General features: G+C 42.3%; 1 protein-coding gene across 3 annotated transcripts in view; it reads left to right on the top strand.

Annotated features, from left to right (window-relative positions):
* The window catches only part of ALMS1 (ALMS1 centrosome and basal body associated protein), a 52,860-nt gene that overhangs the window by 13,043 nt on the left and 13,048 nt on the right, over positions 1 to 26,769 (top strand). The window contains exons 5-12 of one of the 3 annotated variants that reach the window (XM_019615046.2): positions 794 to 2,945; positions 6,162 to 6,321; positions 7,951 to 9,492; positions 10,362 to 10,492; positions 16,385 to 18,098; positions 19,398 to 19,505; positions 20,818 to 20,988; positions 23,990 to 25,167. In XM_019615046.2, coding sequence (XP_019470591.1) covers positions 794 to 2,945; positions 6,162 to 6,321; positions 7,951 to 9,492; positions 10,362 to 10,492; positions 16,385 to 18,098; positions 19,398 to 19,505; positions 20,818 to 20,988; positions 23,990 to 25,167 — 7,156 coding nt within the window. Of the gene's footprint in view, positions 1 to 793; positions 2,946 to 6,161; positions 6,322 to 7,950; positions 9,493 to 10,361; positions 10,493 to 16,384; positions 18,099 to 19,394; positions 19,506 to 20,817; positions 20,989 to 23,989; positions 25,168 to 26,769 lie in introns of all 3 variants that reach the window. The other 2 variants (XM_010710566.3, XM_010710565.3) reach the window with 2 other exon arrangements.

Below are 26,769 nucleotides of genomic sequence, written 5' to 3'. Positions count from 1 at the left end.
AGGCTGGTTGAGACTTTGAGCAACTTCATCTAATGGAAGGTGTCACTGCCTGTGCTAGAGAGGTTGGATCTAGATGATTTATTCTATATATGCTTTGTATGTATTAGAGTAATGTGTGACTTAAAAACTTCATTTTTAAAATATGAAGTACAAATTACTGCATTAGCAATTTCCTTGAAGTCTTTCTCAAAGCCTTCATATGAATGTATGGCAAGTGACTCTCATGTGAAGAAGGCAAGAAATCTTTACCCTGTTATTAAAGAGGAAAAATGTCTATGTATAAACATGCATATGACAGAATCATTAAGGCTGGGAAAGACCTCTAAGACCATCTAGTCCAACCGTCCACTACCAACAGTGTTGCCCAAGAAACTGTGTTCCTTAGTACATATCATATACAATATATATGTTTTTGTATGCTTTTTGAAGTGTGTGAGCAACTCTTCTATTTTCTTTGGACTTTGTTTTGCAATTATTTAACTAGTATGCATTTTAATTTGTAAAATACAAACAGACAAAATCCTCCAGTCTTAAAGTGACTAGATAGAATGACACACTAAGTTGAGATTTCACTTTCAGATTTTTATTTTGTAGTCAGTAGAGCTCTCTACTGTTCTAGATATTATTGAGACTCTCTTTTTCCCCTTTTAGAGATTGCATCTATGTGCATGTTACTAAACCCTAATTGTTTGGATTAAGTCTTCTTTTAGCCTCTTACACTAAAGCAGAAAATACAGATGTTGAAATGAGAAAACATCACCAGAAATGTACTTACTGTGCTCCTTTCTTATAGAGGAGTTCCTGATGTTTCTGGTGCTTCCGAGCAGAATTCAAATCCTTTGCACATCCCAGAAGCTGTCTGGCTGGCAGATGTTGAAACGCCCTCTGATGCTCCCAGTGACTGCTGCTCCTTGTCCCAGCATCCCCTTTCATTCAGGCAGACAGAACCTAGTGATGCCAGCTATTTGTCTCAGCAAGCCTCTCATTTTTCTGAACTACTTACGAACAAGGAGGCGAGTGAAGACTGCAAAAAGGATATCAATGAGAAGGCATCGATCCCCCAGATGGGTGACAAAGCAGTGAACCAAACGGAGGCTTCACTTGTAAAGCAGACCTGTGGTACTTCTACAGAAGATGAATGTTTTACTTGTGACAACAATGTGCTCGCTCCGGTTTTTGAGCTTTCAGAGAAGGAAAAAGAGTTACTGAGGCGTGATGAGTTCTCATCTTCTGAAAACTCCTCTTGTAAAACAGCCTTGACAAAGAATTCAGGAAAAGGTGAAAGTGAGGTGCAAATGGGAAAGGTAAAAATGGCTGAGAGTGAGTCAGAAGAGTGCCTGAGACCTCCAGAGAGGCTGGAGAAAGAAAAAGTTCCTGAGCTTGATTCTTCTAAGACGTTATCTGATGATTGGAAGAAAGACAGCGGTAAAGGTTCAGGTGCACAGGATGTGTTTTCTGCAAAGACTTCAGAAATAGCTGGAGAGTCCAAGGAGCACCGAGTGGATTTGAATGACTTTGGAAGCATGAAGTTTGTAGCTGTTACTCAGGAAGTCCAGGGAGCTTTCCTGGATCGTGAGGTGAAGCAAGGTTTGAGAGAGGAGGAGTTGAGCCCGATTGTGCCAAGCACCAGTGATAGTGCCCCTAAACAACTTGTCATGACCGACATGGAATCTCCTCCTTCCTGCAGTGAGAATGCCCAAGTGGAAGTAGAGCCCGGAGTTCGCAAGGCTGAATTAACTATTTCAGATGTTTCCATAGAAAGGGGACATAAAATGACAGAGATTTCCCCTTCACTTAATTTCATTGTAGATGATGGCTCGTTCTTTAGACACTTCTCCCATCCAAGCTATCAGTCTACTCCAGGGATACTTTTAAACAAAAATGTCAGGGCAGAACTGGGTGCTCGTGTGATCAAATCAGATGTTCAAGCCTCTCCTTTATGCCTGAATGAAAACAATTCTGGGAAGTCATCTACCAGTACACCTACGTCTGTTGAGAAGCAACCTTCTCTCCAGTGTGCCCAAAAAGAAAACAAGCACTTTGACTTCTTAAAACTGAAATATCCTCACACTGGAAGAATTCAGTCGCTCCCATCACTTAATTTCATGGAGAAGGTGGGCACTTGGAATATGAGCCAGCCAGAGAATATGTCTGATGCGCTGGCTTCAAGTGACCAGGGTGTAATTTCACATAGAAAGAAAGCCTACAGTGCAATTGCCAGTTCTGCAAACAATATTTTATCAATGCAAAATAGCAGCAGAAACCCTAAAGATTATATTACTGCTCCTTCTGGAGGGACTCATTCCCTGGAAAATATTCATTTTCATAATAAAATCTCAGAGCCTGTCCACCCTCTTACTAGGTCTCAGTCTGACAACTCAGTAAATGTTGCAAGTAAGAACAACTCCCAGACTGATGTTGTTCAACCAGTTAACACAGAAGCAATGCAGCCTCTAGAAGGAAAAAGTAACGTTTCAGGAGTGCCTGAAAATAAATTAGGAGGCTCCTTGATACACCAGCTTACAACTGAGATTGCTTCTGGGTCTGTTGATAAAGGTGCTGAAGGTAGCAGTGTGGGGCAAAGTTCATATCCAAATTCTTTCATTTCCAGTGAAAGATTTGCTCACCTCATCAAAGAGGATGGAAATTCTCCAACTGGTGACCAGAAAAAATGTGATGGTCTTAAAAATCAAAAACTGCCTCGTAACTTAGATATTGGTCACGTCAGCATGGACAATTTTGGTGATATTTCCCCAGATAGTCTGAACCTTCCTGCTCATTCTGGGGAAAGCAGCCATGGGGCCTTGGGCTCCCCACGGTGTTTTCCAGTGGTTACCAAGCACTTCTTCACCAGTGCAGAAGATGACGACTTTATCTCTGTCGGAGCAACCACTGTTTTGGAGACTCCAGAGAAAGAAGAGCTTAATATTGAAGAAAGGATCCCTGTAAGTTGATATCTGAGAAGAACTTGTAAGTCCTATTTATCTTTGATTAAGAAGAGATCTGAATACACTCAGCTGCCTTAGAGTAAATGGGACAGTAGATAATCCTGGTGCTGCAGGATGGGTTGTCTGAGTTGAGACTGTCATTCTTATATTTAGTTTCTGATGCTCAGTCGTGTAGGGAACCTGTAAAGCAACAGTCAGTCTTTCAGAAATACCAGTTGGTATCTTTTATGTATGCCTAATAAATCTTAAAGGATCCTTTTTCAAATTCTAATTTTTTTAGTGTCAGAGTCATCTCAGTCTTTTTGCCACTGTTCTTTTATGGTCTACATCACTAAATTAAATGAGTTTTATACTGATTTGCACTACTGATGAACCTCACCTGTGATTGTAGTTCAGTTGAACAAAATAACTCTCAGGTAACATTGAATATGGGAAAAGAAAGGGTCAGGCATAGGAAAGAGGATATGTGTGTGTATGTATACATACTTTTTCCTCAAGGTATAAATGATGGTATCATAGTAACAGAATGCAAGAAGAACATAGAGATGAGTGGCTAATGGTGGTGGAAAATAAAAGACCCAAGAAAAGAACAGGGCACAGCGTTAGTGATAGGTGAACTCTATTTGATACAAAGACCTGTAAGTAAGATGCGTACAGCTCTTTTAGCAGAGCATTGATAAGCCATTTCTAATCTTCCAGCTTCTTTCATATGATCAGGATATAATTATCCAAACACGAAGCTGAGACTCAAATGCTGACTAAGGAAATGTTAGGCTGCACAAGAGGGAGCTGAACTTCACACGCCCACAGATCTGCAATAATAGCAAAACCAACACAGAGCTCGTTGGCAAATTAAATTGCCTTTTTCCTATAAATACTCTTGCTTGTTCACTTTGTTCCAGTACCTAAGACATAAATTCCTGATTCTTTCAGGCTGCTCTTGAAGGGTATTCAAAGCTTCTGCGTGCCTTTTCTCCGTTCTGTCTTATGTGCCTGATGCAGATTTCCTTTTCCTTTCCCCATTTTAGGATATTTGTGAGAATGGAGGGTAGATTGTGGCAGCCATGTTAACTATACTAATAGCTGTTGAGTGTTGGAGAAAATCAAATGCAGATTTATATTAATGATAAACATGTAATTATCTTCTGAGTAAGTGGCTGCTCCTCTCAGAAGATGACTCCTGTAATCATTAAGTCTTTGGAACTGTGTTTTAGAAGCACTCTTCCCTGAGTTGTCTCAGAAAATATGCGTTGAAATAAATATAAATATTGTGATAAGGATATTTTAAGTAGTATTGATGAAATATAACGATTATCTGTTACTTCCATTTTTAATGAATATAATGAGCCACGTTCTCCAGCCCTAATTCTGAGGAATTCTATTCTCATAAACCACTGAAAAGGTAAAAGAGATTAGGTCACATATTAAAAGTTTATACATGTGTGTTTAGTTTTAAAAAAAATCATAGGAAATAGTTGGTGGAGATCTATAAAGTCTGCTCTGTTGAGTTTAGAGGTACATGAGTGCTGGCTGCCTTTCAGGAGCTACCTTTGAAAAACCCAGGAGCCTGCAGTTCTACTCCATTGCAAATCAATCCAGTGGGGCAGAAAGCAGGTCTGGCTGAACAGGGAATTCCTCTTGGAGCTGCAGCAGGAAAAGAAATTACTTGAGGCAAGGTCAGACTTGGCGGGGAGGGCACAGAGCTGCAGCATCTGCAGGGAGGAAACAAGAAAAGCCAAAGCCCAGATTGACTCCCCACTGGTCAAAGTGGTGTCAGACAACAATACAAAAAACTTTCCAAAGTATGTAATGGCAAGAGAAGGTCTAGGAGAAACATCAGATTGAGGATGTTCTCCTGAGGAGTAAGAACAAAGAAGAGGTGGATGCATTTAATGTTGTCTTGGCCTCAATTTTTAGTAGTAAAGGTAGATTTTTGGACTGCTCTGACTTCCGAGTTGAAGGATTGTGTCTGGGGCAGTTATGGTCAGTGAAATTGTAAAGGAATGGCTGTAACAGCTGAATGATGGTAAGTGCTGAGGGCCTGATGGGATTCACCCCAGAGGTCTGAGGGAGTTAGGGAATGGTGGACACCCTCAACAATTTACTAAAGGTCTTGAGAGTCTGGGGGGGGTCCCCACTGACTGGAGGCTGGTCAATGTTATACGGATCTACAACAAGAATGTGAGAGAAGGCCCAGGAAACTGCAGACTTCTTAGTGTAACCTCTGCCTGGAAAAGTTATGGAGAAGATTGTCCTGGGGCTATTGAAAGGCATTTAAAGAACAAAGCTATTATCAGGCATAGTCAGCATGGGTTCGTGAGGGGAAGGTCCTGCCTTGGTGATTTGTTCTTCCATGAAAAGGTCACTTGCTTGGTGTGTGAAAGAAGACAGTGCATGTAATCTGTCTGGATTTAAGGAAGGCCTTTGATGCTGTCCCTCACAGTGTCCTTCTGAACAAATTGTCCAGCTGTGAGATGAAGAGGTTCATGCAATACGAGGTGACGAACTGACTGAATGGCAGAGGTCAAAGTGTTACAGGGAGTGAGGCTACATCTGGCTCATGGTGTTCCCAAGGTCTCAGTTCTAGGGCCAATCCCATTCAATGCTTTTATCAGGGATCCTGGATGCTGGAATAAAGTGCATCCTCAGCAAATTGTGTGTGCCAGTACTAAACTGAGAGGTGCTCTTGACTCCCTGGAGGGGAAGAGGCGTTGCAGAGGGATCTGGTTTGTTGATGGTTGTCCCATGCTCTGACATGAAATTTAGTGAGGGCAAATGCTGTATGCTACGCATGGGAAGAAGCAGTGCTGGATACAGGCACTGGGAAATGAGAGTGCTGGACCTGGGAGAGGAAGTGAAGGAAGGTGCCAGTCTTTCTGGGTACCAATGATAGGACATCTGGGAATAGCACCAAGCAGCACTAAGATTATGGAGGTCCATACTTGATATCAAGAAACATTCTTAAGATGAGGGTGGTCAAACATGGAGCGAGCTTCCTAGAAACGTGAGAAGTGCCTGATTGCTGCTTAAGAGGCATTTGGGTAACTCTTCAGTGACATGCCCTAAATTTTGGTTGTTCTGGAAGTGGTCAGGCAGTTGGCCTCGGTCTTCAAAGATCTCTTCCAACAAAACTATTCTGTGGATAGGAAAAACTTGTACAGCTTCAGAATTGATCGACGTTCTCTAAGAATGCAGTGTGTTTCCTTTTGCCAGGTCTACCTTCGCAACCTTGGCATCGACCAGTCACCTGGGACTATACTGACTCCTTTTGTACCCCGAGGACCAATCAGGGAAGTTGAATTTTCCCCTTCAGACCTCAGGACGCTGAAGGGCTCCACTGACACGCTGACAAGGACCATTCAGCAGCCACAAGGTATGGGGAAGGAAGGCCTTGTGATGTGCAAATCTTAGAGAGCACATGCCTCTGAGATTGTTCTTGGCTTGGCAGTGTCAAGTCTGTTTCTTCTCCTATGATTTGATATGCATTCCTTCTTCTCTTTTCACGCAGAGGGTGGTGAGGCACTGGAACAGGTTGCCCAAGGAGGTTGTGGATGCCTCATCCCTGGAGGCATTCAAGGCCAGGCTGGATGTGGCTCTGGGCAGCCTGGTCTGCTGGTTGGTGACCCTGCACATAGCAGGGGGTTGGAACTGGATGATCATTGTGGTCCTTTTCAACCCAGGCCATTTTATGATGCTCCAGTTTCATTCACATTATTTAATCTTCAACCAGCCCAGATGTGAGATTTTTGCCATTGGAAAAATAAGCATTAAAACCTTTGGAAACACGCCTTATCACTAAGAAATTCTGACTGTGTGACATCTTCTAGCCAGAGCAGTGGCAGTTTACATTTATTTGTTTTTTCTTCAGAAGTCTTACAAAGCAAATGCTTAGTAAAGATTGTGTTACCAGACCTTCCTGTGAGAGCGATGAGTCTTGATTTCTCTTTGTTCTTGAGACTTCCTGGGCTTGCTCAGTGTGACAGAAAGTTATAGACACTAGAACTGATCAGTCCATCTCAACATAAAAGAGGTATATTGATACAACCTGAAGTGCTGACTTGCTTCTATATGAAGAAAAGCTAAGGTTAAGATGTTCTTCTGTAGCATGCCCACGCAGTATGTCATTAGAATGTGTATTGCAAGTACTTAAAATGTATGTCCTTGGCATATTGTTTGGCATTTGCCCCTTGAATTCAGTGAGGAATAAAAGATCTGCAGCCTCTTTTCAACAAATGCCTGTCTTTAAACAGCAGTGACTTTCCAAATACCCTGTGTTGACCCATCTTTCTCATCAGAAATGATTAAATGCATCTTTCTTAAGGCTGTTGGGCTTGCTTATTTTCTATTATTATCATTTCCTCCTTTAAGCAGAGATTTGGTGACTGAAACAACCTGACAATAGGTTCAGGGGCAGAGTTGTCTGGGCTGCTTAATGTACTTGAAGATGTCAATGACTGGGACATGAAACCAAGTAGTGTTTAAAAGGAGCAAAATAGCAGGCAGCTGTTGGCAGCTGGCTGTTCACTGTTGTGTTAACAACACTGCACTTAAGTTCATTTCTAGAGCAATTAGGTATTACATATCCAAATGTTAAATGTTCATCCTGTCTGCTTCTGGACCTTTTTAACCAGCTGTAACAAACTTATCTGTACTGTGTGGCATTTTGGAAATGCTGTCCCTGTATCTTGCAGGGATTCTTTTATAATCCAGGAGTTCATTTAGACATAAGGACATCATTATGTCACTTAGCTAAGAACATTTATAACATACAGTCACCATTTATTTAAAAGCAAGTTACTGAACTCCAGTTCTGTAGTGTCTTTGATATTTTTTGTGGTCCAACAGCTTGCTTTCAGTAGACTGTTCTCATGGAAGCATTGTTCCAATACTTGTAATTCTTCCTTTCCTCTAGAAGCCCTTTAGTACAAGAAAAAAGGAGTCTTTACTGCTGTGGCTATATCCCAGAGCTTCCAACTTAAAACAATCTTCTGTTTCTTTGTAGGTGAATTGCTGGCAGCGGTTGATGTTATACAGACGAGTTTCAACTCTGGCACTTCCACTGTCAGTATTTCTATTCCAATGAATTCGGAAACTGATTCTGATACTTTTTCACCCAGAGAACTCTCTCCCCGCTTCTCATTACCTTTTAGAGAAAAACCCACGAGTGAGTGCACTATGTTGTGCCACAAAATAGAGGTACCTGCTCCTCTTTCCACGCAACTGGAGACAGAATGTTCAGCTGTCTCCAAACTAGCTGAGCCAAGCCAGCACCTGCAGTCTGTTTCACTTGATAGCCATTCTAACAGAGAGAGCCCCGTGCTTGTTGCAAAAAGTGTTCAGGATCTGCTAGCTAAAAAGGAATCGAAGAATGTGAACGGAAGCTCACAGAGATGGACTGCCAGTTCTTTGGCTGGAGTTAAAGATGAAAAGGAGAGAGGATCGCAAACTTCAAGTGCAGGGAGAGAGAAAAATGAGGGTCAAGAAAGTGATTCTGTGATTGGATCTGGTGTATTGCAAGAAATACGTAAACTTCTGGCAGAGGCAGAGAACATAACTGGCAGCTGGCGTGACCCTGTCCTTTCCAATGCATCTTCTAGAGAAACTGAGTCTTCCCCAGTGCAGGTTGAGGAGGATGACACCAAGGATTCTGAGTTAGTGAAAGACAGCATCCCTCAGTTTCAGAAGGTCGTGTCATGGGCTGAGAGTATGAACCTAAGTAGTATCCAAGAGGGATCAATACCAAAGCCTCTGGATTCTTGCAAAGATGATTTAAAATGGGAACATTCTTTTGATGCCAGTTTGTGCAGTTCTGAAGGCGCGGTGGAGATGACCAGAGAGTTTAGGACAGGAAAATCTGTAGGAAGGTCTGAGCCAGAAGGCTGTAGCAGTGTAACTACAGACAGAAACCAACCTGCTGTTGTGGCTGTTGCACAAAGCAATGCAAATAGTGAACTCAGCACTGAAAAACCTTCAAAGTTGGGGAATTCCTCTCCATCAGAGCCTCGAGGAAGTGTCATCAATGTCCCAGGAAGCTTCCAGAACAAGTTATCTAAAGCTAATACTGCTGTAAGCACAGCAGGAGGCATACAAGAAAGCAGTGGCAGTAGCAGTGGAGATTCGTTAGCTGCCCGTGTGAAAAACCTTCTGGGGAATCCTTTGATGCCTTTAGGCAGCACTGCTGATATCTCAGGAGGCTTCCAAAGCATGATGTCAAAAACAAGTGCAGCTGGAAGCAAAGCAGGAGGCGTGCAAGAGAGCGATGGCAGTAGCAGTAGGGATTCACTAGTTGCCCGTGTCAAAAACCTTCTGGGGAATCCTTCAGAGGCTTCAGGCAGCATCACCAATGTCCCAGGAGGCTTCCAGAGCATTTTGTCAAAAACAAGTGCAGCTGGAAGCAAGGCAGGAGGTGTGCAAGAGAGCGATGGCAGTAGCAGTGCAGACTCTCTATCTGCCCGTGTCAAAAGCCTGCTGAGAGATGGAACACCTCTAATGCCTGCAACACCAATTCTGAGGAGTGCCGATGAAGAGGAGAGGAGAGCACGAGGTAACAACAGCTCAGTTGTGTTTTAGCAAACATCATATCAGAATGGCAACCCTTCAATTTAGGTATATGCTTAAGAGATTGCTTTGAAATGTCTTTGAAATGAAGTAATATGGTCATAGGAGAACCTCTGAGGTTATTTGAGTCTATGCCACTGGCTTGAAAGGTCTTTATATTGCATTATGTTGTTGATGAGAAGCTTTAATGGGGCAAGGCATAATGATCCTATGAAGGATAAGGGGGAATGGTTTTAAACTGAGATGGGGATATTAGGAGGAAGTTTTTCACTCAGAGGATGGTAAAGCACTGGAGCAGGTTGCCTAAGGAGGTTGTGGATGCCCCATCCCTGGAGGCATTCAAGGCCAGGCTGGATGTGGCTCTGGGCAGCCTGGTCTGCTGGTTGGCGACCCTGCACACAGCAGGGGGTGGGATCCAGATGATCATTGTGGTCCTTTTCAACCCAGGCCTTTCTATGATTCTGTGATAATAGAATGGGATAGCATTTTGCTTGACTAATTTGAATACCTTCTCTTGTGAGTGTTGATACTGTGGTTTCGTCCACATAGCCATTAGAAATGTGCTAGGTTAAGTGACTGGGAAGGGATTGTGTAAGAAAGTGTTGATTTGAGCCAAGGACTGTAAACATCTCACAACCAGGCAGTAGTTCCTTGATCCATCTTTACAAATAAATTCTCAAAAGTTCCATTTTCAAATCATATTCATGGTTAGTCTGTCTGTGTGTTTTGTATATTCAAAATGCTGTTTGATACTGGTCTCTGTATCGTGGCTATTAGAAATGCATAGCATGCTTTTGATTTTAAATTATAAAAAGAAAAGCAATCTGCTTTCTGTTCTGATATTTTTGTGTGTAGCATGGGTGAAACTAAAGCTGGCCAGCCGATCTGAGGAAGCTGTGTTGGACTTGAATGAAGAGGACCAACAAAGGATAGAGGAAATAAAGGCGGAACTGCTTCTGAGTGCCAAGAGATCTGGACAAGCCAAGGTAGAAGGGAGACAAACCAGCTGCTCTGGAGAAAAGTGTTTTAAGTGGTGAAGTCTTTCAGCTTACAGTGGTGAATGATGTTCTTGCAACGTTTTTAAAGATGGATAGGTAGGGAGAGAGGTGCAAACTATTGAGAGTGGGTGAACTTGTTTCTTCTTTGGGCCTGGATCAGTGAGTTCCTGTCTGTGTTTTAGGATCTTGTATGAAGTAGAATCATTGAATGGTTTGAGTTGGATGGGACCTTTAAAAGCCATTTAGTCCAACTCCCCTGCAGGGAACAGGGACGTCTCCAGCTCCATCAGGTGCTCAGAGCCCCATCCATCCTGACCTTGAATGTCTCCAGGGATGGGGCACCTCTCTGAGCAATCTGTTGCAGTGCTTTGCTACCCTGACTGTGAAACACTTTGTATGAAATGAGTAGGGGGTGGATGATCTATTCATGTTATTCAGGATAGAGAACCTTGAGTTAGTGGAAGAGAGACTGAATAATTAAAAAGAAGGTTGGGGCTGTTCTACTCGTCTGACTCCACGTTGGCTGTGCATTGTTTTATCCAAATTCAGAGTAAGACAAAATGAATCTTGTTTTTTGCAAACCAAGCCTCCAAGAAATTACTTGAGGTCGACCACGACGCTTAGTGCTTTGATCTTGGAAGTCTTACAGTAGCTTTAATTTGAAATCCAAAGTAGTTTTGAATTTGCAGAATGAAGGCAGTTCTTTTTTTGTTATGCTAGATTAGATATGAGTGTATTTTTTCCTCCGAGCAAAACAGTGTCACTGAAAAAATAGATTGTTGAAAAGAAAACTATTTAGCTGGAAAAAATGCAGCCAGTTTGATTGCTGACCAAATAATCTACTATAAATTCAGTGGAAGCTGTTCTGCTTCACCTGCTGAATTTAGAGTGAAGCTGACAATGCGTTGACTTGAACAAAACAAGGAATATAAAAGGATATTTTCCTTCTCCTAAACTTGAAAGGTTCTGAAAGGCAAACTGTTCCTAGCATTCATGTGAACAATTCCTTTGTCAGATCATCATCTTTATTTAGTGCTTCTGATACTGGCTTACGATGAGTGTTCCTTTCAGAAAGTTTAGGCTCTGCTTCTCATTTTTACAGGCAATAATTCACATAATATACCACCACGATGTTTTATTGTTTCTAGCAGGAAACTTGTGAAGCTTGCTTATAAAAATAAAGTGCAAGGAAAGAGGAGGACAGCTGGGGAGAGTTCTTCAGACATTGTTCCATCGTACTTTTGGGGTAGTTGAGTGTCTGCTGTTTGTCACTTCTGATGTGTTAGATAACAGATGCTCTAAAAAGAAAGTGCTGTGATTTCTCAAGTTCTGCTTGAGCTGAGTGTTTCAGAGAGGTGATTGGGACATATGCATATAGGCAGGCCCCAAACATGCACCGAATACTGCCCCCAAACAGGAGCACAAAAACAACATTTGCTTTTGAAGATGCATTTTGGATAGCAAGCAATTCTCACGGCTGTAACTCAAAATCTGAATTGTTTGCTTTGCTTTCTCTTCTGTAAAACTGACAAACTCTGCGTTGTGGAGGAGTCCTATTGATTTTATAGCTTGCTTGTTATACACTAGGTGAGAAATACTCATGCCTTTATGCCTGCTATGCCTTATGACCACTAAAACTTGGCAGGGATGCTGAGGGATGGATGGCAAACATGGAACTTCTGACACAGGGCCTTTTTCCTAAGCTTTGTACTGACTCCGTTTTGTGTTGATTTGTAACTGGCTGCTCAAGGAAAGGGGAAGCGCAGTGCATTGGGCTTCTTTGGGAGAGTATCACAGGAGCTAAAGCATGAGGATGCATTCACTGCAAATGTTATGTGAAGGGGCCTAAGAAGAGTTACATTTTGGGCTGTCTGGAGATGGGTCTTGTGGCGTATAGGATATTCTGATGTCACTTTCTATAAGCTTAGCTTTACAGCATTGTGATGAAGGGAGGCAGAGAGCTGCCTATGGACTGATTACTGTTAGATGAATAATTTCTATTTCTGTAGCCAGATGGAACAACCCAAAAACTCATAGGCAGCATTCTGTTCAAGGAGTTCTTCCAGTGCTTTTTGTGTAACCTTCCTGTGCTTTTTGTGTATGTTTGGGGCCCTCAGTTTGGACTGAGTGTTTTAGAGATGCTGCTGGATGAGTGAACCTTCAACACACTAACGCTGTTACTTTTGTCCCTCTAAATTAAAGCTCCTTTAACTCCACCTGTGTTGATATGGCTATCCCTTGCTTTATCTGAGTGTTCTCCCTTTGGATAGTGAATTCTTCCACTATGTTCTGTATTTTTCCATTCCTTGTTCTTTCTTTTTTTTTTTCTTTTCAGGAAGTTCACTGAGTTGTAGCTCTAAATTTGCACCGCGTTCTCTTGTGGATCATATGCCAAACAAATCTTTTTTGGAAAGATGACACATAAGGAGCACAATAAAACATGTGAAAGGCTTGGGTAGATGAGTTTATCACAACTTCTGTTGCTTTTGGTGGTAGGAGTTGCTGCGTTCAGGCAGTTGAACTGGTGTGTGTTTCAGGGAAGAGATTGTCCAGGGAGCTCTCCTACCCTGACACAGACCTGTTCTTAGTCCTTGCACGCTTCTATGGTTACTCATTGTCAGCTGCAAGAAATACATGGGCTCAAATAAGCTAAAATACTTCCTTAGTAAAGATAAGGCCACAGAAATGTACTGCTCTGGAAGAAAAATAGATGCCCCATCCCTGGAGGCATTCAGGGCCAGGCTGGATGTGGCTCTGGGCAGCCTGGTCTGCTGGTTGGTGACCCTGCACACAGCAGAGGGGTTGAAACTGGATGATCATTGTGGTCCTTTTCAACCCAGGCCATTCTAGGACTCTATGATCTGTGTTGCAATTCATTAATGAAATATACTCTGCACTTTCAGCAGTTGTTCCAATCAATAGGGGAAAAAAATATACATATATATTTAATTAAAATCTCATCTGAACCATCTCACTGGCAGTACACTCATCTCAGATTGGCTGGCTGCACCTCAGTGAAAATCCTATAATTTTGAATGACATTAAAAGTAAGGAAGTACAGATAGTGAAAAGTTGATAAAATGGTGTCCACACTTAAGAAATTCTCCTTAAACTATAGGCTGTCAGATTTCTTTCAGGTTATGTGGTTTAGGTCAGATTTCTTTAGGTGAGGGGAATCTCAATGTGCAGTGAAATGGTCCCTCTGGAACTGCTACAGCTGCTTCCAAAAATGGGTGTTTCTGTTGTCTTGTTGCTGCCCCACATTGGCTATGCCCTCCCTGTAGCTGAGCAGAGATAGCAAGTCAGGTGAGTAGTTGCATTAGTTTGCTTCAGGACAAAGTCTGATGTGGTTTTTGATCAGTGTTGACAGTAATTTATTAACTGGAAAGTGAACTTCAGCTTTTTCCAGCATTTTGGAGCTGCTTTTGTCCTGTCCTGTTTACGAGGGTGGGTAGTGATAGGACAAGGGGGAATGGTTTTAAACTGAGACAGGGGAGGGTTAGGTTGGATATTAGGAGGAAGTTTTTCACTCTGGGTGCTGAGGCACTGGAACAGGTTGCCCAAGGAGGTTGTGGATGCCCCATCCCTGGAGGCATTCAAGGCCAGGCTGGATGTGGCTCTGGGCAGCCTGGGCTGCTGGTTGGTGACCCTGCACACAGCAGAGGGTTGAAACCGGATGATCACTGTGGTCCTTTTCAACCCAGGCCATTCTAGGATTCTGTGTCCATTCTTACATCCTGTTTGTTCCATGGGGAGAAGAAGGTGCAGGAAGTCAGGCAATGGGAGATGTGAACCAGGCACAGAGAGAGGGTCGTGTTTTGTTTGTCCATCTTACTGGTTTCTGCAGATGATGACTGTTCTTTGTTAGTAACCACTCTTTGTAACGAGTGCTGAAATTATGTTCAGACCTCATCAATGTATTTGGACACGTTTCTGTGTTGTTTCTCAAGTCCTTACAGCCACCTGCTGAGCCCTTCATACCTTCTCTCTCTGTTTGATATATGTAATGCTTTATCTGAAGAAGATGTAAAGAAATCAGATTTCATTTTGAGATGCCAGAAAGCAGCACGATTTCCTTGGAGAGCAGAAACACACCCTGGGAATTCTCCCATTAGCTGCAGTGCCAGTAACACAACACAACTGTCTGCCTTATCAACAGGTAGCTGAGAGGCAGTAGCATGTGAGAAGCATAACAAAAGGAGGGTATGGTTGTTTGTTGTTTTTTGTTTTTTGTTTTTTTTTTTTTTATTAAATCTGATTCTGCTGTGAAACTACAGCCAGTGTTGCTTTGATTTGGTTTACTTGCTGCAATAAATCGTTGATGTTAGGGCTGTTCTGTTGGTGGCAATAGGCTTTGAGGTAGAGGAGAATACAAAGCAACGAGGACTGGAGATTGTGCTGCAAATGGTTAGTGAAATTGGGCAAGAAAACAAGGGAAGAAGTTAGAACAAAAGTAAATGATTAGCTTCAGCTTCTTGAGTGACCATGAGCAGGTAATATATATCTGTGGCAAATGTGTCTGTTCTGATGGGAGTATGAAAACGATTTGCACCTGAAACTGGGAGAGGTTTTCCAAGTCATCGCTTCCCTTGAAGAGCAAATGGAGGGTCTGATTATTTTAAATCATATTTTAATTGTCAGCAGTGAGTGGTGATGGTAAAAATAAAAAGATTTATTGCAGTTCTTGTCTGAAAGGGAAATTAGCATGCTTGTTTTACAGGAAAAGAGAAATAGCAATTAGGGAGAATTAAAGCTTTTCTAATTAAATATTCTCATGCTTTCTAAACAGCACCTTTCTTTTCTTCCCTCTTGTTTCCATGTAACAGAATTCACTTCAGTTCCAGTTCATGAATGCTAGAGTTGAACCATTTGAGAGAAAACCTTTATATAAATTACTGTTTTGTATTGTGATAGGGCATAGCAAAATGTCACATCCAGGACTATTCCTGTCACCTTCAAATGTCACAGCACAGTGCTTTGACTGCATGGAGTTGGGCTCTACTCCAAACCTGGGTTTGTTAGCATGTATCTGCAAACTGATTTCTTGGAGGTTGCCAGCATTAAGCATCACGTGTTTGGTTAAGGTTTGACTACTTGTGACTGGAAGCAAATATGTGGGTTCCTGCATTATGTACATGTTCCATGGAGCTCTGAAAGGTTGCTTTCCATCAGGAATGTAAAGATTGCAGGTAAAGTTGTGTATAAAACCTCTCTCCTTAGAGATTCGTGAAATTTGAATGATAAATCCCTCAGCATGCTGTTCCAGTGCTGAAGGTAGTTTTATTTTAAGCAGGAGATTGGACTGGAGACCTCCACTCTCTTCAAACCTAAATGTCTCTGTGAACATGTAGCTAATTGATACATTATTTTAATTAAAAAGATGATTATTGAAATGTGTGTGTGTCTCTAAATCCATTTGAATGTAGTGAACAAATATGCATTCATAAGGCAGTCATTGTTCCTGGTATTTTATGAACTGAGCTTATGCTAAGAGTCAGCTGTGTATGAAGCAGGCCAATAGGTCGAATGCTTTGACACAATAAAAAAAACAACACAGGTGACATCTATAACTCAGCTTTATAGGTTGCAAAACTAAAAGGTTCTGCCTCTGTTAGGCTAATTAGGCTGTAGATACTTCTCAGCATCACTCACTGGTAAACAAAAGTAACTGTTTTCCAATTTGCTAGCACTTAGAAGCAAAATAAAACAATCTTCTTAGTTGCGTTAAGAAATAAATTCAAGAGAAAAGTGTGTACTCAGTTGTGGTACAGACTTTTGATTGCTGATAGCACTATTCTTTCTTTAAATTCTGAGATTCTGACTCTGGTGAGAACAGAAAGTTGTCCACGTAACCTGTATGAGATCTTCTGTGTTTTTCAGGGTACACGGAGTTACAGTTCAGAAGCTGCTACTTTGTATAGCTGTAATCAAGAAGCAGACAAAGAGCATTCCAGAGCTTCAAGTGACAAGAGATTTCATTCTGACAGCCAAACACAAGCCTTCGGGACTAAGGAGCTTTTAGAGCCAAGCTTGCAACACGTTGTGCCATTATATAGAGCTGAACTTTCAGATTGGTGTCTACTGAAGAATACCCAGCTTAAATCCTTAAGTACTGCAGAACCTCCTACTTGCAGCCAACATCAGGCTGTTGCAAGTAGCCATTCTGGCTGTGCTGGCCTTCATCTGCCACAGCAGAAGCAGCAGGACACACGTGTGGCTGCTTCTGATGCACAAACAGAAAAGGTCCCTTCACCAGCACAGAAGAAGCTGTCTTTTCTAAAGAGCTCCGAAGAGATGTCAAAGCAAATCACATCCATCACCTTTTCATCCCGAAGGCGTTTTCAGTCACCGTTGACTTCCGTGGTACTCGATGGCTTTTTTAGTGGAGATGATCTTGATGAGATAATGCCTTTGGAGATGGATTCAGCTACTGCTGAGGAACAGATCCATGGCAAAAAGCACTGGGAGAGATCTGAGACCTGTCCTCCTTCAAGTCCGGCTCTCGCTGGCTCACGATCTAATGAAATTGCATTTCCTGCTGACAAAGACAGGTTTCATGATGTCTCTCCTGACGGTAACAGAGATGGAGCTTATCAAGAAACAGACTGTTTGTCAGGTCGGGAGTCTGTAGCTGTCTATGCTGATGAGAGACAGACTCCTAGTGCAAAAGCTCTTGACGCTCTGTCTCGAGATGTGACTGAATTGGGCAGGCATAGTGCCAGACTTCTGGGGCTTGACTGTGATAGAAAATTCAGTCAAGGTATGGAGGGGCTTCATGAACCCCATTCTATAAGCTCTTATCAGCAGGAGAAAAGCAGCCCTGCCAGCCGTGTCCAATTGTGTGAGAGCTTAGAAGGTTCTGATCCAGCCATACAGACTGATTTGCCAAAGGACCGTGGGAAGCTGTTGGAAGAAGAGAAACGTCCTTCTGATGCAGTGCCTCTCATTCAGAAAGAAGTTGCTGGAGAACAAATTGGTGTGTCTCAGCATCCATCTCCAGATGAGATTTTATCCACTGAGTCTCCTTCATCACCAATTAAGAAAGTACTGTCTTGCGTCCACATAACTCTTTCCCCAAAATGTAATAACTCAGAGCTGCGCAGGGACTTGAATACTGAAAATGAGATGAGACTGGGAGGTAAACTTGAAGTGAATTCGCAACCAGTGCCTTTAAAAACTCCAGAAGCTTTATTAGAAGCTGTTCCTAAATTACCCACTGCTGACCTTATTCCAGAAGATCAGAGATGCTCATCTTTCCCAGTGCCTTCAGCAGACCCCTCTGTTCCAAGCACTGCAGGGCAGGAGCTGCCTTTGCATGGCAGTGAGAAACTACAGGCTATGAATTCAGGTGGTTGCAGTCTGAAGAATATCTGCAACTGCACAGATCCTGCAAAAAGCAGGAAAAGCACTTCTGATGCTACCACTCAGATAACAACAGAAAGCCCTGGAAAAACAACCTTTTCGGCAGAGATCTATGTTAATTCACAAGACACTGAAAGTTCTGCCCATCAGTCTTCAATCCAGAAAGCAAAAGAATTTCCCCAAAATACAACTTCATCTCTTAACAGGACTTCCTCTTTCCCAAGGCAGGGTGGTGAGCAAATCAGTGTCATGTATTCCTGTGTTGTTTTCCATCTGTTCAGCTGCGAGGTATTGATGGGTACTAAAAACCAACCATACAAAAAACCCAAATTTTTTGTGGAAGTCACATTCTGGAGATCATTTTAATGCTGATATTTAAAGTTCATATGAAACAAACTCTTGAAGTTCGCATTCTTGTTTGTAGGGAGCTGTGGTTTAGTTCAACTTAATCTGGAACTGATTCTGTTGGAGGTGGGCATGGTTCAGGAAAGTTGTATGGTTTTACAGTTTTAGATGACTGATATGGGTCAGTGCTTACAGCTTACCAAGGGACGTGTCTGATTACTGATATAATCTCTGATCAAAGTAGTATGAAAGGGAAGAGGAAAGGGTGAGCATTGCTATTCTAGAATAAAATACATAGAACAAAAGAGAATGTGCAGGGATTTTAAAGTCTGTTGCTGGAGGAATGTGAATCATATTATCATTGAATGGTTTGGGTTGGAAGGGGACCTCAAGGATCATGAAGCTCCAACCCCCTGCTGCAGGCAGGGCCACCAACCTCCGCATTTCATACCAGCCCAGGCTGCCCAGGGCTCCATCCAACCTGGCCTTGAACACCTCCAGGGATGGATGGGGCATCCACAGCCTCTCTGGGCAGCTGTTCCAGCACCTCACCACTCTCTCTGTAAAGAACTTCCCCCTCACATCCAACCTCAATCTTCCCTCCCTCAACTTCAAACCATTTCCCTTTGTCCTGTTATCTACCCTTTCACAGAGTTGAATATGGATGTTCCAGTGTTCTTTCCACGTTGCTGTTTTGTAGTACTGATGCATGTAGATACATTTTTTTTTTCTGTAATCCAGGCTTTCTTCCTCTATACTCAAGGTGTTTAAAATAACGAGTTCAGAACTAATTACTTAATTACATCAGAATACACAAATGTGTCAGCTATTTCATCACTCATTTTCTTCTCTGGCAGAAGTCAGCTAATATTATAGTCCGAACATTTGCTGATGTTCTGATGACACGCCGTATTTCTTGACTTGAGAGCCAGATATTCATATTCATTTAAAATTATTTCATTAAGCATGGGTCAGTGGAGGCTGTGTGGGCATGAATTGCAAGTAAGCTACTTTGCCAATCTAATTGGCAGTCAGTCTTTTATCAATTTGTTTTCCTGAAGAATATGCTGTTTCTCCAGATTTACTGCTGTGAACGATTCCATTCCTTTTTGTAGCTTTTATCATCAGTCGCATTAAAGAATTGAATCCTGACTTCTGTTAATTGCTTTGTTTTCCACCCCAGCAGGTCAGCCGTTACTGCTGCCATATAAACCTTCTGGAAGTGCCGAGATGTATTATGTTCCTTATCAAAAAACAGGAGCCAAAATGTCTTCACTTGGATCAGAAAACAGTGGTGAGAGCTCTTACTCAAGCACTTACTTACCTTAGGTTTCCTAAATGCAATGGGGTGTGGTTTATTTCCAGTAACACCTTTCTCAGTACTGAATTTCTGTCCTCCACCTTAGGAGATTCCACTGTAGAAACTGTTTCTATAAACAATGTATTTGTAATTGTGATTTAAAATACACACTCGTCTCTTTCCCCCATCCACACATCTCCCTGTAAAAAGCACTTTTCATTTAGTGACAAGAAGAATCAGCTGGGATTAATCAATTTCTGCTTTACCTCTTGTTTCTTAGTCCTGTTCTATATGTAACGACCACATGGCTTCAGCCTTACAGGACTTGCATTTCAGGCAGAGCTTTTTCACATGCAAAGCCATTTGTAGCCAAAATTCATATTACAAAGCTGTCCAGTTCCTATTGGATGCCCTTCAGGGAAATAGGTTGGTGCAGCAGCGATGGTAGGTGCACAGATTAGCTGTTGTAGCCACAGGTTGTGCTTGTCATTATGTCTCTCTGCTCATTACCTCTTTGCAGTGTTTCTGCTGTAATATGGTTAAAAGGAGAGAAACAAACGTGATGTGAGTCTGTTGTTTTGCAGAATGTAAGATGCTAGCTATAAAAATCCAACATGCGTATGAGATGGTGCAAGGTTCTAGAAAGTGTACAGTGGAATTAAAATAAATATGTAGTTGTTTTTAAGCTCCCTGCTGCAGCTTGGATTCTCAGCTCTGAGTAGCAGCTGAAGGAAATTGAGTGAAGTCTGCTGTTTGTAACCAGGTGGTGTTGACAAGAATGATAAATCAGTTAGGGGCCATCTTAGGTTTCCAACGTCAGGAGACAGCAGTACTAAGAGAACTCTGCTGCTGTTGTCTTGAATTCTTGTTTAGAGGTTATGCAAGACTCTTGTCTTGTAGTTCTCCTTTGCTATTCAAAGCTCAGAAAGTACACATTTACATCAGTCAGTGAAAATGTGTGGAATTTGAATTTGAGCAGTTGTCTCAAGTCCTTTCTCTGCCTTCCTAGCGACTTGTCTGATTCTAAAAGTTTCCTGTGTTCTTTCCTTCCCTGTAGTGGGATAGGTAAAACTTATCTGTGTCTCACAGGAGAACCGTGTCACCAAAATTCATGGAAAACAATGTTGCAGCACCCACTGCTTTATTAGAACTGCTCTCCAGGTGTCATGGTGGCTGATTTCTGAAGATGTTGCACTGAAACTTGTCTAACAGGATTTCTTTCAGACAACTTCGCTGTAAAATTTCTCTCTCTGTTTTTCCTGTTTCCTCCTTTTACTTGTAATCATTGCCCTCTTTTTTTCTGCAGGATCAAATGATGCTCTTCCCTCAGGGTTTCCAGCAAATGTGCTTGGTGTACAGGATGATAAGCCTCCAGACACTACAGCTATCAAGCAGAAAGAGGGAGTCTGCTCTAAGAGAGCCAAGCCCAAGCTTGCCTGGGCTGAGGAGCAAGTGATAGCACAGGAGGGTGCTCCAGGTAGCTTTTCTAACATGCCTTCTCATGCATATAAAATAAATAAGAGCATAAAGGCTCTTTAGGATCTGTGATTTTTTGGTCTTATGCTGGCACTCGTTGAAGTGCTAAGTATGGAAAGGATGCACGTGTAGAAAACAACAGAAATTCCTTGGTAAATAGAAGCCCATGGAGTGAATCTGTATATTGGATAGGAGTTTTGTTCCTTCTCACAGATACTTTGTGACATCACAAGATAGCAGCATTTCTCTGTAGCAATTGTATTTTAGTCAGTTTTAATTGGATTTGACTGTCTCTTTCTTCTTTTCCTCCATTAACCTTGTTGAATGGTGCTCCTGAGGGATGAAGGTCAGATTTGATACTCTAGCAGACTACTTTAAGGCAATCTTGCATTGTTGGAACGCTGACAAAATGAAATTACTCTGAGCTAAATGACAATTTTATGTGGTGTCTCATGATAGTAACTAAAATTAATCCTGATGAACACTTTTGCACTAAATCTCATCCAGTGGTTTGTGAATTTTGCCATGCATGAGTTGGGATGAGGGTTTTTTTGTTGAGTTTGTGAATTGTGTATCCTTCCTGGACAGAAGGAACTGTAAAAATAAAATTGCATATTCGTTGCCATCTCTTCTAGATATAGCTGTGAGTTATAAGGGAAGGTGCTTATTGTGCACAGTCCAGTGCTTGCAGCAGCACTTGCTAGATTAATGAGCTAACTGCTAGAAGGCAGTATAATTATGGCTGTTAATGATGGATGGGACCAAAACCATATGAACGACATAATGGATTCTGAATGACAGAGTTCTTAATCTTATAGGCAAAGTCTCATACATTATTTCTGGGGAGCCCAAAAAGAGAAGATGAATCTTTTGGGTCGTGGTGGTAGAAGTGGAGGGGCACTGTGTGGATGGAAGGGAGCTTTCCAAATGAGTTTCTGCAGCAGGAAACAAAGTACTGTGTTGGAACAGCAATAAAAATTCTGTTTGTCTGAACAGCCTGGATGAAAATGAGAGGGAAACACAATTGTTAATATAAAATTAACGATGTTTTTCTGTAGCAGTGATAGTCTCAAGACACAAGTAAATAAAAGAACTGTAAGTAGAAATGGTCTCTTGTTAAAACATACAGCTGGAAGCTTCAGAAGGCTTTCTGAAGGAAAACTTGCATTTTTAAAATCTTCAGACTCTTTCAACTATATTTTTAGCAGGTCTAATAAAAGATTACCTCTACCCACAGTGCTTGTCTAGAGCTTAAATTTATGCAGGTTATGTATTTGTTTTTTAAAAATGAAACTTTTATCTGTATGAACTAAAGTTTTATTTTTGGATGTTTGCATTCCTTCTATTTTGTTGTTAAAACTACAGAAATAGCAAAAAATCTGCGTAGTATTCCCAAGTCTAACCTTGTTAGTCAAGAGGATCCTAGAATCATGGAATGGCCTGGGTTGAAAAGGACCACAGTGATCACCTGGTTTCAACCCCCTGCTATGTGCAGGGTCACCAACCAGCAGCCCAGGCTGCCCAGAGCCACATCCAGCCTGGCCTTGAATGCCTCCAGGGATGGGCATCCACAACCTCCTTGGGCAACCTGTTCCAGTGCCTCACCACCCTCTGAGTGAAAAACTTCCTCCTAATATCCAACCTAAACCTCCCCATCCTGATGTGGATGAATGTTCCTGCATTGGCATATAAAAGTTGACAAAAGTTGCAAAGACAAATTCTCTGATTTCCAAGTTAATGAGATTGGGTCTGGCCATACTGTTGTCCACATAGAATTGAGGGTTTGTAAAACAAAAGGCTGTGACTCTTGGTAAGGCAGATAGGTGTGTTTCTCAGTGGGACAGGGAGAAGCTCAGCTGTGGGACTCTTGCTGACTCAGTGGCAAAGCTTGCTTAAAATAAAAGAAGATTTGGGGTTCCTGTTCAGTGGTTTTGCTACAATTGCAGAAGGAATAAAACAAGAAAAGATTGCTGAAAACAACAACCAAATGTTTGGGGGCAGGAGGGGGGGGGTGTTAGAAATGGTAGTGAGGGGAAAAAGTAATTTGGGTGGAATTTATGCCAATAATGGAGCTTGGTATGCATTTGCTGACAGCTCACCATTACCTAATCACTGGCATTACCATTAGTAAATGGACTATTCTGTTTTCTATTAACTTTTTAAATTAAAGCTGTTAGTACTTTATAATGCATCTTTAAGCTGTGCATGGCTAAAATGGCATGAAATAACATTGCAGGAAGCAGAGGGACTTGAGAAGTTATTCTGGCACTAGAAACTACTGTTCCTACTTTCTTTTTGGAGCATTATACAACTTAGTGTGTTGTACTGAGGACATAACGTGGAACATTTTTTCTTTTATTAAAATATCATGGCTTTTACAGTTTATAGCAAATGGCTTTAAAATTGGCTTGGAGTACTTTTCTGCTAGTATGTACTGCATGCATGCTTAATGTATATCTTTTAAAATGGGTTTATAATTGGATTTCTGCTGTAGTCCTCTGTAATTTCAGGTAGCAGCATCTTCTGGGGAGGGAATTCACCACTACTTGGAGCTATAATGTGTTACCTGAGCTTGAAAGCAAAGCAGAGCTAGGTCTTGGTATCCTATCAGAGAAGCTTCCAGAGCTATAGAGGAAGTGGTATTGGTTGTTTTATATATTGTGTTTCTCTGAATTTCTTAAGAAATAATGCTTAAGCATAGCCTTTGGCAACACTTGTACATCCTCTGAAAGGCACGCTGAGTTGTGGTTGCCCATCTTGAGTTTCCATGAATCTAAATAATGACTTTGACCAAATTTTGATCTGGATAAGTACGTTCAGCATTCTCTCAGATTGAGCTGGAGATTGAGCAATCTCTTGGATTCCTCGCTGCAAATGATAGAAAAGTTAGTTATGTTTTGAGAATGGGAGTGTTAGGATGAAAATGACCCTGTTTAAGAATTGCTGTTTGCTTTTTGTTTCCTTACAAAGGACCAAAATTAAGGGGTTTTCTTCTCTTCTAGAAGGAAGTCATCATTTAAAGTCAGTGAACACCACTCACTCAGTCTTCAAGTCTGCGCAGTTCGACCTCCGCCATCCAGTGCCCATGTGTGAGAACTACCTCTTATCCCACAGCGAGCTGTCGGAGGATTCTTCTGGTGTGGGACACACTGGAATTTCCTCCAGCACTGTCATTCAGAATTGGAGGAAGGCACATCGACACGGACGTGTTTTGTCCGCCCACCGTAAGAAAGATGGCGGACGTGAATTCTTCCCACTCACTGCAGAAGCAGATTATAGCAAGAATGAGGATCTAAACATCGATACATCTTTGAGTAATGAAACCCCAAGAGAGGAGTTGCTTCAGCGGGGCGGAAGGGAAGCAGAACAAATGGCAGCTAGTAGCCAAACGAGTCACCTTCGTGAGAATGTCGTTAAAGACCTGCCCCTGAGACAGAGAACCCACTCTGCTGGTAGCTTAGATGAGCTCTGGGTTAAGTTTTTGGAGCGCCAGAAGAGATACCAGCAGCATGATTTTCGGCATAAAGGTGAGCTGACCCTTGTCGAACGCCTCGATCGGTTAGCCAGGGTCCTTCAGAACCCCATCAGGTATACACTGATATCAGCAAAATCAGAAAGGAATGCTTCTGAAAAAACGAGAGAGGTAAAAGAGCAGAAGGAAATAAGACTGCTGGAGAAGAGCGTGGCTGAAAGTACCTTGGAGAATCATTCAGCACGTTTTAAAGAGAGGCCACGTATCAACTCTCATGAAAGAAGCTTTGTTGAGCTTAGGAAAAATAGGTCAGGAGAGAAAGTTACCTGCCACACAAATAAAATTTCAGAACACCAGCAGTATTTGGACACTTCTAGTGACACTTGCTCAGAGAGAAGGCTTAGTAGAGAACTCTGTACCACAATCAGTTCCACCATCTCAGAATCAGATGCGGTAACACAAACTGACATAGAAACTACGACTCAGACTGAGGTGAGCAGTTCTGTTTCCACCATTGACACTGCCAGACTGGTCAGGGCTTTTGGGCACAGAAAGGTGCAGCTGTCACCAAGACTCTCCCAGCTTTATCGTACCATCCACCAGCAGAAAAGCCGCTCTGAAAAGTGGGATGAGGAAGGCAGCAGAGCGAGGGGTGTAGAACATCCAAAGGTTACTTCTGAGAGACACAGGAAACAGAAGGAGACCCAGGTATGTATACTAAAAGACAATTTTGACTCATCTTCACAACTGCTCTTAAACTGTACAGGAATAAGGTTTGTTGTTTGGAGAATCACTTAAAATTTCCTGTAAAATGTTGTTTTTATGGTAAAATCACAGAATCACAGAATGGCCAGGATCGGAAGGGACCTCAAGGATCATCAAGCTCCAACCCCCTGCCACATGCAGGGCCACCAATCTCCACATTTCATACCAGCCCAGGCTGCCCAAGGCCCCATCCAATCTGTTCTTGAACACCTCCAGGGATGGACGGGGCATCCACAGCCTCTGTGGGCAGCTGTTCCAGCACCTCACCACTCTCTCTGTAAAGAACTTCTCTCTGACATCCAACCTAAATCTTCCCTCCCTCAACTTCAAACCATTTCCCCTTGTCCTGCTGTTATCTCCCCTTTCACAGAGTTGATTCCCCTCCTGTCTGTAGGCTCCCTTTAGGTACTGCAGGCTGCAATGAGGTCACCCCACAGCCTTCTCCTCTCCAGGCTGAACAAGCCCAGCTCCCTCAGCCTGTCTTTGTAGTGGAGGTGCTGCAGCCCTCTGCTCATCTTTGTGGCTCTCCTCTGGACCCTCTTCAACAGCTCCCTGTCTTTCTTGTACTGGGGGCTCCAGACCTGGACGCAGTACTCCAGATGGGGCCTCACAAGAGCAGAGTAGAGGGGGTTCACCAACGCTAGAAAAGACCTTTAAAGTCATCCAGTCCATCTGTCCACCTATCACCAATATTTCTCACTAAAATATTTGGCAGTTTAGTCATATCAAAAGAAAGCCTTTGCCCTGAGCATTCTAGACAAAAACTCTGCCATAAAACTGTTTCAGAGCTGAGGAAAGAATACTTTGGTTGGGTTTTTCCATGGCCCCTTACGGGAAATGAACTCTCCTGAAAGGGGACCGTCATAGAATCATAGAATGACTTGGACTGAAAAGAACCACAATGCTCATCCAGTTCCAACCCCCTGCTATGTGCAGGGTCACCAACCAGCAGACCAGGCTGCCCAGAGGCACATCCAGCCTGGCCTTGAATGCCTCCAGGGATGGGGCATCCACAGCCTCCTTGGGCAACCTGTTCCAGTGCCTCACCACCCTTTGGGTGAAAAACTTCCTCCTCATATCCAACCTAAACCTCCCCTGTCTCAGTTTAAAACCATTCCCCCTTGTCCCATCACCATCCACCCTCATAAACAGCCCTTCCCCCTCCTATTTATATGCTCCCTTCGTATGGATTTGATGATTATATTAATAAGTGTTGGTGTTCTGTAATGGATGTTGATACTGAGAGTAGGAAATAGCTTGCTTCACATTTTGACAGAAGAAAGTGATAGTGCCTTTGTTAGTAATGGATTTCCCGGAAAAATTTAGTTTTCTTGTAGACCAACAGCTAAAACTCTTGTGTCAAGGTATTGAATGGACATCTGAGGGAAAATGAGATTTTTCAAGACTAAGAATTGTTTCTAATATGATTTTATTCCGTTGCGTGTGTTAAGACTAATCATTCAGTGTCTGGTTGGACCTTAAAAGCAGCCTCTGGTCTTTGGCTGCTAAAATCACCCGTGAGATAACAGGTTCCAGTCATTCTTA

Source organism: Meleagris gallopavo, chromosome 4 (genome assembly GCF_000146605.3).
Source record: "Meleagris gallopavo isolate NT-WF06-2002-E0010 breed Aviagen turkey brand Nicholas breeding stock chromosome 4, Turkey_5.1, whole genome shotgun sequence".
NCBI lineage: Eukaryota > Metazoa > Chordata > Aves > Galliformes > Phasianidae > Meleagris > Meleagris gallopavo.
Note: the sequence above shows the minus strand (reverse complement) of the source record. Positions and strands in the feature narration are given on the sequence as shown.